This window comes from Terrapene carolina, unplaced genomic scaffold (assembly GCF_002925995.2).
Source record: "Terrapene carolina triunguis isolate 2854851 unplaced genomic scaffold, T_m_triunguis-2.0 Scaffold62, whole genome shotgun sequence".
Lineage (NCBI taxonomy): Eukaryota > Metazoa > Chordata > Testudines > Emydidae > Terrapene > Terrapene triunguis.
The window spans coordinates 55,975,064-55,989,350 of NW_020664413.1; the positions used below are offsets into that span (position 1 = coordinate 55,975,064).

At 37.8% G+C, this 14,287-nt stretch overlaps 1 protein-coding gene across 1 annotated transcript in view; it reads right to left on the reverse strand.

The window, feature by feature from the left end:
• Window positions 1–1,373: 1,373 nt before the first annotated feature.
• FAM126B (family with sequence similarity 126 member B) overlaps window positions 1,374–14,287 on the reverse strand; it is a 94,646-nt gene continuing 81,732 nt past the window's right edge. Inside the window, exon 13 of the mRNA XM_026647672.1 lies at window positions 1,374–9,641. Within this exon, the coding sequence (XP_026503457.1) occupies window positions 9,037–9,641 (605 nt within the window). The 3' untranslated portion in view covers window positions 1,374–9,036. The remainder of the gene's footprint in view (window positions 9,642–14,287) is intronic.

A 14,287-nucleotide genomic window follows, 5' to 3' on the forward strand; every position in this document is an offset into this window, starting at 1 on the left:
AAACGAGGCCATGTGCAGAAACCCTTTATGTATGATGATCCTAGTTACTCGAATGCTTCCTACCCCTTTGTTTCATTTAACAAATGGGGTTACATCTTCAACTATCAACATGTGGCATTCTCTGGAGGTTACCACAAAGCCAAATTACCTGGGACGCTCATACCAAACCAACTCTGTTCTTGGTGAATGGAACCTGCCCGCTTTGCAAGCCGCCCTCCCGAACACTAAAAACGTTGCTTACAAAAACAAGTAAATAAAAAAAAGCAACAAGGCATGTTAAATCGTTAAGGAGGACACTAGCAGTCTCCTAAAAGTTGCATGGGGAGTACTGGTCAAATTCCAACTCTGGAAATTACATTCTCCCTCCCTAAAAGTAGTGATTGGTGAACTTTATGTTTTACTTAAGTTCTGATCAAACTGTAGCATAAAACTAGTGTATACTGTTAAACTGCTGCCATGTTTCATCCCAAGTTAGCTACATTTCAGAGATGAAGAAATGACATCTGTATTGAAATTAATTCCAATTCTTAATGACAGCAGAAGCATTATTCTACATGCTGAAGCAGGTGTCTGACTAAAAGGAGGCTTTCAATGAGGATATGTGCGGAGCATTCCTGTTCTTATTTGTGTAAAAAGTGATTCCACAATCTGAAATTTAGAGCAGAAGCCCCCTCTCCTACTGAAGTCTTCCTTCATGGCCATAAAATTTGTATAAACAAGATAGTGGAAAGGCCTCTGTCTCTGCTCACAGAAAATTAGTTTACTGAACTCAGCAGCACCTGGAGTGTGCGCCATATAAAGATTTAAGCATATTCCAGTATTTTCAGAAGAACTAGTCTCTCTTGGTTATTATGCAATTCCATTTGTAAAACAGTAACAATGATACACTTTATCTTCTCAGCACCTGTGTCCTCTGGGCTTTCTTCCTCCCTTTTACTCTCTGCACTTTCCTCTTCTTCCTGTTCCTTTGCAAGGATAGCCTCCTTTACTCCATATTAAGTTTACTTGGAAAAAATAAAATCAGTAAAATACTCTTTTTTGTATGGGATAAAGAGTATTTACACAACAGACTGACACCAAAGGAAAGTTATCAGGTAAATTGGCATTAGCAGGATATTAATCTGAAATACGGTCCATTAGTGTTGACAGAGATATACTGCATATTAATTGTCCAATACTCCCCCTCCTTGCCACTCAGTATCTGCGCTCAGCATAGATCATCTAAGTTTGTAAAATGAATGACCATTGGCACTAAGAAACTGTATAGAAAGATCCACTACATACTGACACCTTAACAGAAGCAAATCTAAATATTAAACAAGAAAACCATGCTCAGGTTAAAAGATAGAATTGACACAAGGTGTACACATTCATCCAGAAACAACACAATATTTATTTAACATTGTATATATATATATATATATATTTTCTGCATTGCAGACTGTTTTCCATTTTATACATCTCTATTTACAGTGATTTAAAATATTCTTTATTTTTTTAATCTCTGGCAAATATATACAAGGTCAACAGTAACTACATTTCACATTTCAACAACAATCAACAGCATTAACCAGTTTCAGTAAGACAGTTAAGATAATGGCTTACATGCACCAATAACATGATCTTCAATGTGTGTTATCTTCAGCTCTGTAAGAATGAAGATTTTTCACTGGTCCCAGGTTAAAGGACATCATGCAACAGAGACTGCATTTACTATCCATTCTGTTTAGTTTTTCACCAGCACTATATCCTGAATGTTTGTGAGTGCATACCAACATGCAGGGTTACACACTGGTGAAAAAAGGGCATCTACACAATTCAAGCCCTTTTGCCAAACAGATTTGTCCACAGAAAGTAGGTTATTTGCTGCCTGTATTCCTTTTGTGACAATGATAAGATTACATAAAATGCCAAAGTAGTAAAAATCCTTCAGAAACCTTAGTTCAGAGAAACAAACCTTGTATGACAGAAACAGTAAGAAAATACTCTCTCAATCCTTGCAGATTGTTTCATTTTGCTAGTCAAACTGACTGCAAATTCTATATTGTTACACGAACAGTAAGACTCAAAAGATTCATTGTAAAGTAGAGGAATTTATTACAAATTTAAAAAACTCAGCATGGGGTACCTCAGTTTACTTATAGCAAATAAAAGCTACCATAGTAAGTCCAAAATGTGTTGTGTTAAGATGACCTAATTATTCAAAATCTTTACTAGCTTTTGCCTGATGTCCTTGATATGGAAAAATGATTCCAGTTAAATGACTCTCTTAAGGTTATTTACTTTATTACATGGTTTCATTCCATAAATAACCAACTAGTAATGCCCTTGCCCAAAAGTATTTACTGTTTTCTTGCAGAAAAGTGCAATGTAGTGTTTCCAAGTCATATCTGAACACAAACATTTTGACCACTAGCAAACCCATGAATACTTTGCGAAGACAAGTAATTTATCCTGAGTGACTGCTAACTCATACTGACTGCAAATTAGAAGCCATGTACTTTTTGCTATTAACATTTTTCATAAACAAAAAAATATGCAAGACTAGTGAATGGTCTGAACTGGAGGGAAAAATTTCAGTAGCTTATTTTCTGTCACTCCTAAGTCCTATAATGTCAAGGAGAAGAAATTTAATTTACTTAGAGAAGCTACTATCAACCTGTTAAATTTCTTATTCAGTGCTGGAAAAGAGCAGGATCAATTGTCCTACACCTGAAATAAAGATACAGTGACAAAGCACCATAAAGGAGTCTAGTCTTATTGGAGGGTATGTCTAAACTATTAGTTATCTGTGTTACAGATGCAATATAGCTATTTGCTCATTTGAAGACATTTCAGTAATTAACTTGATTTTTCTAGAGCCGATTAATTTTTTTGTTTGGAAATTCAATTTTTTTTAAATGTAGTTTGACAGAAATATTCAGTCAAAATACAGGGGTCTTCTGCTCTATTCGCTCACACTTCACTGCTTGTAAACCTGTAATAGGAATTCATGACAAAATAATTAGTTGACAAAGTCCTAGCTCAAAATGTAGTCCAGGATCCCAAAATAACTGTACAACTGTTTCCATCCATGTTTCCTCACAGGAATAGAAAAGCAATCCTTTACATTAGAAGGGACAATTTATTGAAGGATGGACCCCATTTTAATTACATTTGGTCCCTTAATGGTCTCTTTTGGTATACTGTCTCATGCATGTAGGAAAGATAAAAAGGAATTTGCTTTTCTATACTCCCATAGGGATCACACTAAATCTTGAAACAGAAACAGCAGTTTGCATCTAATTTAGTTCAATCTAGAATTAAACGGTCTGGCTTGGGATAGATTGTCCACTAATAAAAGTTCATTTCTCATCCAGATTGTATCTGAGGTTCTCCATATTAGACTTCTAGGGATAACTACAAAATAAATGGAACTTATTCTTATCGCAGATACTGACCCTAGCCAACCCTCAGGTAAAATTTACTCATTATTTTAAGTGCCTACAGCTATTTTCTTTCTTCCTGTTTTATGCTTTGTAAGCTGGGCTTAATAAGGTAGGATTTTAAAAAGCCATATTAAAAATATTAGCAATGGTCATATGAACATATATATGCCAGCCTTGCAAAATCTTATTCTCACACTCACTTGGGGTGTTTTGTTTTGATGTACCAGTGACGGATCAGTTTCCCCCACTCCTCTCCATTGTCTTCCATCAAAATGTAATAGGCTGGTATATATACTGGGCTCTCAGCTGATCTATTATGACAATTTTGAAAGAAGGGTTTATATGTTCATTTATACTTCAGCCATAGAAAATATCTAAATAAACGTTCGGGTAATGCACAACCTTGATTATCCAAATGCCATAAGGAATAAATGAGGAGAAACAAGGGAATTTTCAATAAGGCCCAGGTCCTAGAAACAAACACTAAGTTTAAAATACCAAACAAGATATCAAATATTGTATGGTCTGGTTTAAGCTGAATACTCAGTGAATGTACACTACAGTGAATTTACCCTTTTTATTTTACGTGTTTGGAATGGACTGGCACAGGTTACTTCTGGCTTTGCCCCTTGAGTTCTGCAATCATTCCTGACTCGAGAAATAAAAATAGATGTTCACTGTCCACATACAAACTACTCTCACAATGCCAATGGATACAATAAATATACCTAATGCACTTGATAGTAAGTTTAACATATTAAGGTAACATGCTGTAGACTTAGGCAATGCTAGATTGCAAAACTTTAGGGTTTGTATGATTTAGTATTTAAAATATCAAGACTGTCTTTTTGTTCTGTTTGTACAGTGCATAATAAATAATAACTTAGCTCATATTCTATTTATCACTTTTTTCCACAATTTAGGGGGACAGTATTTTGTACAACTTAATTTCAAAAATTTCTTTTCTTGAAAAGTCAATTTGGTCATTTCCATCTTCAGATCGTTTTGATTTTCAAGAGTTTTTTATTTTTGATTAAAAAAAATCAAACTGAAATTACTTATCAATCCATTTGTCTGAATTGTTTCCAGGTTTAAGAAAATTAAAACGCCTTAAAACTTAAAAGCAGGTAGCAACTGGCTTATCTGGAAGGACAAAAAAGTTTAAACTGTTGATTTAAAAATCGCCTCAGTGTAGAATAATCTGTTCCAAAATTAATCTTCAAAATATATTTGTGAACCTTTTATCATTATTTTGAATTTTTTTCCCCCTTGAACTAAGTTTTAAAATTAATTACTAGTTATCCAAAAAGTAAAGCAACCCACTTTGTATTTGCCACTATTTAGTAGTGGATTTTACCCCCATAATTTTCTAATATGTTTACATTTATATACAATACACACACAACTGAGGCAATTGATTGTCAACATGTGACAAATGTATGTACCTACCCACACACAAACCTCACATGGTGAGAAAAAGCTCTTCCCCAGTACATTCTACTATTCACAAAAGTAGTGCAAATAAAATATTTTGTCAGAAAACAATATTTTCACTATTCCAATGTCAAAGCAGATGATTTTAATTACCTTAAAAGCTAGTAAGAGAAATATGAGAATGTATTTGGAAATGTCAGATTTATGTATCTGAGACTATTATATTTGCAAACCCTACAAATATCTGATATAATACATAACTGGTGTGATAAAATGTTCACTGCTACAGAATGGAAGGACAGGCTGTTCACACTGCTAAAAAAGCTTTTTCAAGGTCACAACACAAATCTGTATTTGAGATGTACAATAAGGTACAATGTCTCAATATTCTGAAAACTAAACTAAATGGATGGATAGTGGAGTATTTAATCTTCACTTGCAACATTTGTTTAAACAGCTATTACTTGTCATCTTGCTGCCTGCATGAAAAATGGCTCACAGCTCAACCAAAAAGCCACTTAAAATAGCTTAAAAGCTGATCAAAGATTTAATTAGCAGCCACTTATTTTATATTTCCTTAAATTATGAAGCCCCAGGAAAAAAATGAGTTACAAATGCCAGCATATTATTGTACACAGTTATGCTAAAATCAAGGGATAATACATTTATCCTTACTTAAATTTGTATCTACACCTAGCTACAGTACCCATGGTTCCCCACTTCAGAGTTGTGCATATATACTATCTCAGATAAGGAGGAATATCGTATTCTGCATTCTGACCTCTTGTATACTGCAACTGTATTCAACTATTGCAAGGGTCTAAAACTAGTGCATGATGTTACATACCAAATGCATTATAATTACGGAGAGACAATAGAGTGAGGTAAGGATAAAGAACTTAAGTCTAAATCTATGTCACAGTTATCAGAAACCTATTATTTTAATAGTTTTGTACTTAGTTTAACAGTAGCAGACAATACCCTCCAAAGTCAACTCTGATTATTCTTTGTTTGTATCCCAAGCATTTCCATTTCAATTAATGCCACAGTACTTTGAAGTTCACTGAAGCTCAGTACATCATATTTCACAACTATCTTGACATGGATTGATGGACACATCTAAAAACATTAATGATATATAGCACTGACATGACACATTATAATGGCTGCTTCATTTGTGTTAATGGATGAGTCATTCCAGAACACAGAGAGGTTATCACTGAACGTCTGACACGAAGCACTCAAAGGATCCTTTGGACAAGTTATGGTGCATCATGTCAGTCCATAGTGTGGAACATCTAGGGTGTTAATAGGGACAAAATTTGAACTCTATCAAAAAGCATATTATAGCAAAAGTAGTGTGCATATACACAAAAGCAGATTAACGAATACTTATAACAGATTTATAAAATATAACAAAAGGCACTCCACCAAAATAAGGACTAAATACCTGCAAAACTGGTTTAAAAAAAGTGACCAAATCTTAATTCAAATTTGAGCACCCATATTTGACTCCCCATTTGAAATCACAGGACTATTTCATTTTGCTGAACTGGTTTAACTGCATTTTGTAAAAGAAATGGATCATGATATGGAAATTTATTTGGTAAGTTTTAGCCTGATGCAAAATTTTTAGAAGAGTTATAAATCCCTTAGATGAAAACTAACAATGGAAAATATAGAACCTCGATAGCAGAGCTAACAAACATCACTATGTATTTTTTTGTATATACCTCTACTATAATATATATATATATACATATACACACACACACACACACACACACACACACACACACATATAATAAACACTTGAAAAAATATATTGGGATTCTTCCAAAACTAGCCTGACCGCCTGACTTACATTTCCACCTCAAGAACTAATATAAAGGAATAATTTGGTCCTTATCAATTTGAAATTATATTTATCTTCAGTAATATTTCCTTTTTTTGGTTTAATCTGTTCCGAATACATCTCTACTCCTCTTTAAAAACATCAGACAAGCTTCTGCACAACCACAGCCATCATATCAAGTGTCTCCATTGCCAGTACTCTAGAAAATAAACTGACAAGTGTAGCCATCTCTTGCTATGTTGTGAAGCATCACTATTTTTCACAGTACATATTTTTTAGGTCAACTTTACTCAAGGGCACTACCTCTTGGCTACTCCTGATTTTGTCTTTGTTCTGTCACTTTATGCATCCCTGGCAGTCCTTGAGACTTAGCTGCAGTTTTTAAAGAGACAATAAAGTGTTTTTTTCCTTTTTCTTAACTGAATGTTTGTGTTTAACTGAAATTTTGGCATAATTCTGAATGCTGTTTAATGTTATCATTCCTCTTTGAATGTGAAATATGAAGATTAAGTGACCAAGTAACTCATTTAACCATAAAAATGTCTTCCTTTACCTGTTTAAACTAGAAGTTTGAAAGTCACTTTGGAAAAATGCTACTTGAAATGAGGGTGTTAAAAAGAGAAGAATAGAAAGCTCGAAATAACATTTAAACAACCAACCCATTAAATAACCACTAGCAATGTAATGCCATTTTAGTTCTGAATTTCGTACAATCTTTATAAATCAAAAGATAGCCTGTTATTTGTAGCCATTTGTGTATATTTTTTCACAGTGAAAATTATAAAACAAAAGTGCCTACATAATGAAAAAATGTAACTCTAATCTGTTCCAGGGGTTAATGCCCTGTAAACTTCCAGGTCACAACAGAGTAGAGAAAAAAGACTGAGCTTCCTCTTCTCTCCTTAGTTCTCCAAAGAAAGACACAGGCTAAAATATGATGAACATCCTCCTTTGTAATCAGAAATGTACTTTTAAGTAGTGATCTCTAGCACAGGTACCAATTGCTGCCCATACATCAATCACATAGATTCAGGACTTGGCTCAATGGCATGAGTTCAGAGTTTTCTAGGAGATTGCCTGCCTCCGTCAGCAAAATGATCAGATAATATTTACAAAATGCAATGGATTGTAAATACAAAGGCAGTGAAGTGTGGTCCTTCTGGGAGAAAAGACTGAGTACCCCGTTATACCAACATTGTTTCTAGAGAGTGTTGCACATTGACGCTTCAGTGTTTCCAGCAAACCTTTATCTCAATCCCTGATGCATCTCCTTGGAGGATTATGTCTGGACTACAGATTTCTTAATCTATGCTGTGACTGAGCTAGGAACACCTAAGAAAGCAGGAGGGGGGCTCCCTAACAGCTATGATACCACAGAATGCAGCCTGAGAATCCCTCTGTTTACCTGAAGATGCGCTTGTTTCAAGTCAGTGATCATCACCTCACACAAACAGAAGCAGAGCTAGTAGTTAATTATTTCTGGGAAAGTATCTCTCCTTCCCACTTTTGAATTATTTCAACAGGTTTGGCCTTTCCAAATTCCAGTGTGTAAGCGGAATGACCCTGTGTCCTGGAGGGGAAGACATATAACATAAATATGGCTACAACGCCATAAGTAGTACACTGTGACCTACGTTCTCTACTTACAGCCCTCTCTTTATCTGAGGGGCAACGACTTGGTAATAGGCATGTCTCCACTGTTGAACAGGAAGAGTTTCAGAAGTAGGAGAGTGGAGGTGAGGGTGGGGAAGGAAAAGAACAATTCTCATTTTAATGGAAAAGTGCATTGGTCAGCCAGGAGCAACAATGACATTCCCCTCCCCCAGAATTGATTGCACAAACTCAGAGAGGTCCAAAGTCACATTAGAATCTCTGAGGCACTCCTGGTTCTAAGAAAAATCATGATCCAATAGTCTTTGCAGTACTGTAGACTGATAAAACTAACCCGTTTCTATTTCTTAACAAAGCCAAAGCATCATCTCATAGGGATCACATTCACCATTTCCTCCAATATCACCAGTCTCACAGTGTTGAAATGGGACTGATCAGCCTACGATGGATTGCACATCACCCAAGGAGAAAGGAAGGTGTGGAAAAGGCATACAGTACATTTTATACTGCTTCACAACCATGTTCACAAGGGGTGGGGACTGGGAGTGAGGGGAGATTTATTGCTGTTTCATACAAAATACAGGATGATATCTAAACTGAATCAAATGAGATCACACTGGTCAGTATTTTCACACTGTGGGATGAAGGTTCTTGTTTTTGCCCAAGGATGAACTGTCTGTTGGTTAAAGAGGAAGAGGGGAGTCAAAGCTACACCTGGGATATCAGCTGCATATTGAAACTTGGGGATCGAGACTGCTTGGTAAGGGGAGCCCCTGGGGTAAGGAGATCTTTACCTTCCCCAGCTTGGCCTAGCCGGTCCTCCTGTAGACTGATAGTTGAAAACCGATTGGAATTGCCAGCTGCTAGATTAGTAACACCCTCAGTGCCAACCCCAACAATGGAAGCTGCTTGACCACCATTCACATAGTCAAATGATTTACTGGAGGAAGCACTGGCGGTCCGGATCAGGCTCAAGCTACTGGCTTTTGGTACCACCTGCCCAGCAGGCAAGCTGAGGTGTTTCTTTGTAGGTGTCATCTCAATTGTTTCTGCAGTAAGGTCAGTTGGTTGGTGCAGGTACTGCTTCCGAGCTACTGAATCTCGAGGGCTCTCATTGGATTTAGTGGCAGATGATGTTTCTTTATCCTTAGCTGAACGCCCACTTGCAGCTTTCCTTAAACTGCCCCTTTGGGATGAGGATGATAGAGGCTTGGTCCCAACTGGCTGGCTACTAAGGGAAGCTCCTGATGAAAATCCTTCGTCAGCATCATTGAGGTTCACGGATTCCTCTCTTCCATTTATACCCTCAGTATCTACAAAAACCCAACACAAACAAATCAGACCCAGAAACTAAACAGTCAAGTTACATGAAGTAGATGTGTACAGATGTAAACAAAACATCACTAAAAACAAACTTCATTTTCTGATCCAAACACTTTTCCACTTGTTAACTGATTCCTGCAACCAAAAATCTTCCCTCTACATAGTGGATAGTAACTTTAGTCAGCACCAAATTCCAGTACTCTCTACTAGCAGCCTGATTTACCTCTCACTTGCCTGATTTTACACTGATGTAGCCTCATTCACTTCAAGGGAGTTATTCCTGATTTACACGTGTAAATATGAAAAATCAGACTCCATATGGTTTATTTATTCTCTGTTCCATTCATATGCACTGTGCCCGGTTCTCTCACACTTGTATAAATCTATTACGCTTTTGTTTACACAAGTGAGAGGAGAATCAGAGCCTCTTGTGTATGTACTTTTTATCTGGGTAAACCTCTCATCTGTATTATTTCACCACCTTCTGTAGAACTGATCAGCTCCAGCATTACTAGTAGAGGCACAGATAATTGTGAGCATCTGAACAACTCTGCTTGACTATCCAATCCATTAGCCAATTCAGTCTGAAGGATTCTCCACAACCCCTTCACTCATCCTTTCAGCCTAGTTTACTATTTTTATCCTGATTTAGGGCTGCATCCCGAGAGGTACTGAGTACAGTAAATGCAGCTCCTGCTGAAGTCCATGTGAGTTGCAAGAGCTCAGCAACCTTTAGGAACAGGTCAGACCACTGGTCACCAATTGCCACCCTGCCTGCAGGTGTAGTAGATTTCAGCAGATGCTAACTGGCACATAATGTCACTAAACTTTCTCCTGGAGATAAACCCTAACTCCTAATTGTCATCTCTCCCCCAAACCCCAGTCCTCCTTGCACTTCCAGCAATTACATGAAGCTGGCTTCCATCATATCACTTGTAACCTGGCTGCCTAAATATCTTCTATCTATAAAATACCTCTTTGTATATGGAATACAAGATTAAGCTGCAAAGTGCTGCACACTGTGGAAGAGACTTTGTGCTTCTAAACAGGACCTGCCTGTCAAACAGAAACCTATCACTCCAGGCCATGAATGGAGAACAGAGAATACCTAGAGGTGGCCTCGGTTTCCTAGGATGCAGCCTGAAGTCTGGTTTTGAAAGTTGGGAGTTTAAAACCCAACTGTGAGGGTATGTCTACACTTCAATTAAAAACCCATGGCTGGCCCATGGGGCTTGGGCTCAGGGTCTGTTTAACTGGTATAGATGTTCGGGCTTGGGCTGGAGCCCAGGCTCTAGACCCTGCGAGGTGGCAGGGTCCCCATAACATCTAAACCAAAATTAAACAGACCCTTCTCCGGATCCGAGTCAGCTGGCATAGGCCAGCTGCAGGTGTCTAACTGCAGTGTAGACATACCTGGAGTGTATTAAGTCAGTGACCTTTGGAAGTAAGACTGACTTGACAGGGTGCAAAGGTGGATGAGCTCTGCTGGTTTACTGGCTGTATTTACTGGCAGCAGGTTCCTTCGCAAACTACTTCTAGTTTGTGGTTTTCATTTTGCTCCCTTATTTTCCATTACTAAGGAAACAGATGCATTTACTTCTTAAGTGTTTGCTTTCAGTCCTATACCATAAAAAGGATTGTACAAAAAATAGCAAGTATTTTCATAAAAAATGCAATTTTGTTTCAGGCCATTTTGAAACCCCAAGGAAATTCATAAAGTAGTTTTTACATCAAAACATGACAAAATATGCATTTCTCACGTATCTGAACAGGACTTTGAATTTCAAAAATTGTAGTTTTTGCATTTGAGTGAAAGTGAGCTCATTTTCACTCCAGCTGTCTTACTTTCAAGATTAAAAAAGCAAAATTTCACCTTTTTTTGTTTTAAATAAGGCCTTCCATTTGTAAGAATTTCAGATTTCCCTGTGATAACCCTAAGTATGACTGCTTGCGGGAAACCTCAGGAAGTGTACATGTTTGACAGCTTCAACTGCTGCATTATTCCAGTGGCAGTTTGCTCACTCTGCTCTGGCACATACCAAAGAGATTATCTGAAGCTACTTAAATGGTGGCAAAAGGTTTATGAGTCTAACATACAGGAATGAACCTACCCTTCCACAGACTGTTGTCAGTGCACTGACAAAGGTAACAAGTTGTCTTTAAACTTTCGAGTTACACGGCAGCCTATTGAGGCCAGTACTTTGCTCTTGGTGCTCCTTCACCATGCAAAAATATCTAGCTTGGCTATGCATCGTATTTCAGAAGCAGGAGCGGTGCCAGGGTTTTTGCCGCCCTAGGCGGCAGCGCTCCTCCTCTGAGCATTCAGGGGGCCTGGGGTCTTCGGCGGTGGCGGGGGTCCTTCCGCTCCGAGTCTTCGGGGCACTTCAGCAGCGGGTCCCGGAGTGAGTGAAGGACCCCCCGCCACCAGATTTCCGCCGAGGGCGGCAAAATGCCGCCCCCCAAATCCTGCCGCCTTAGGCAACTGCCTAGGGTCACCTAGTGGAAGCGCCGGCCCTATTCAGAAGCAGAAAGCAGAACAGCTTTACAGATGGGGTTTTTTGGGTCCCTTTCCCTTTTAGGAAACCCTTTTCGTTGAAGCTAAGATCACTGTTATTCCTGGTTTCAGCCTCGCAAGCCACTTTCTAACCTAAAGCCATTCTCAGTAGAGTACAATGCTGGTCTGCTTTATTATGTAATCCTCATAGATTTAATCTAATATTTAACCTCCCATAACTGTAGGAAACTTCACAGTACTGCAATCTTCATACCTGGAAAAAACTTTAGCCTCAGGACAAGACAAGCATTTTAAACTCTAAGGGATATTTTCTAATTATTAAAATGCATTTACTACAACTTCCTGAATATATATTTAAAATATGGGTTGTTGTTTTTCCTGTTTGATCAAATCAATCCTTTAGAAATATAAAAGTGTTTGTCTTCTCATTTATTCACACAAATACTTCCCCACATTAAACAATGAGACATTTTATGAACAACCCACTACCACCGTCCTCAAAGGTGCTGGTAAAAGGATAATACAACCGAAATACCCTGAAAACAAAAGAAGCTTTTCCCATCAGACCCAGCATTTATATTCTTTTATACCATCATGCAAAGCTGAATGAAAGTGCATTGATTAGGAACCCCAGCAGCAGCTAACACCTCCTCTCTCAACCCTCCCTTATTCAAATGGATGATGTGTAACTTGCAGGGAGACACCTCTAAGCAATATGGAAAAGCTTTATTTGAACACTGATGCAAACACTGTGAAGAAGCACCGAAGTGTTCATGAGAAAATAATCAGGGATGCTAAACAGATTATCCTACTTCAGAAAAAACACCATGAGACAGCAGAAAGAAATTGGAAAGGTAAAACTGTCAAGTATCCATTCAATTTAGAGAGGAGAATGAGAGGCTTGGTGCAAGCTTTTGGATGCTGCAACCATGCAGAGGCCCAGGCAGCACAGCAATGCTGAAGAATGAAGAAAACAGACAAGACAACATGCAGGAAAATCTCTCGCTAGTCAGATCCCAGATACTCAGGAAAGTTCTCACTGGAGTGAAGTCTTTCACCTTAGTAAAATACACCTTAAATATATACAGTTATCCCACTGGATGGTAGTTTTCCTCTAACACTACCCTCAAAGACAAGGCAAGGGAGAGTGCAGTTCAGTTCTCTATACCCCTTATTTGGAACAGGGAACTCAGAAAAAGTGGTAGGTTTCTTCTTTTCCAACAGAACAGTAACAATCAAAACAGCATCTTTTCCTGAACAGCCCCATAATTGACTAAAATCCTGGAAAGGAAAGGAGCTCGTGTGATATAAAAATGAGAGAGAAAATGACAAGTCAACCACACAGCTTTTGTCTTCAAGTTTCTCAACATTTTCTATAGGAATTAGTGCTTCTCTAAAGAATGCACTTTTATTGTGACACAGAAGTCAATACGAAGTAGATCCAGCAGAAGTATTACATTTATTTTTGGATTTGTTCCATGTCAGCTTTCCCCCTACCATTATCTACTGGCCACCATTATCTACTGGCCACAAATGATTGTGTATACCTACTGCTGCAACCCAACAGAAGAGTATCAACACACGTAACCCTTTTAAACACACATCCTTTCTGAGGCGTCACTAAGCCACCTCTTGGAAACCAGCAGAACATTCCATGTATTGGTTCCAAACACTAGTTTAAAAGGGGGTATTTATTCTGTTTATCCTTCTCATAATTAGATGCATAAACAAACTTGAACAATGAAAGGGATTACTAGGGATTACCAAGGAAGATCTTTCTCGTTTCACGCTGCTGTCAGGTAGGACATTGTCACTCAATTGAGGGTATTTGCTAATTTAAGTTTTCTGCAAAATTATCATCATCAATAAATTAACAAGGTAATATACATAACATAAAAATAATAATTTAAGTATTAGTAGTCAAATCTGCTTTAGCTCCATGGCCACTTTCCACCCCATAATATTACTGAGTGGCAAAGTTTGTCCAGTTTGAGCAAACAGGCAATTGTCAGCTTTCTATGTTCAGTTATCTGTTCAAATATTCTTCACTTTCATGTCAGGAAAACCATGCAAAGTGATGCAGACTCCAAAGGAACAAGTCAAACAACATGGATATTTTAA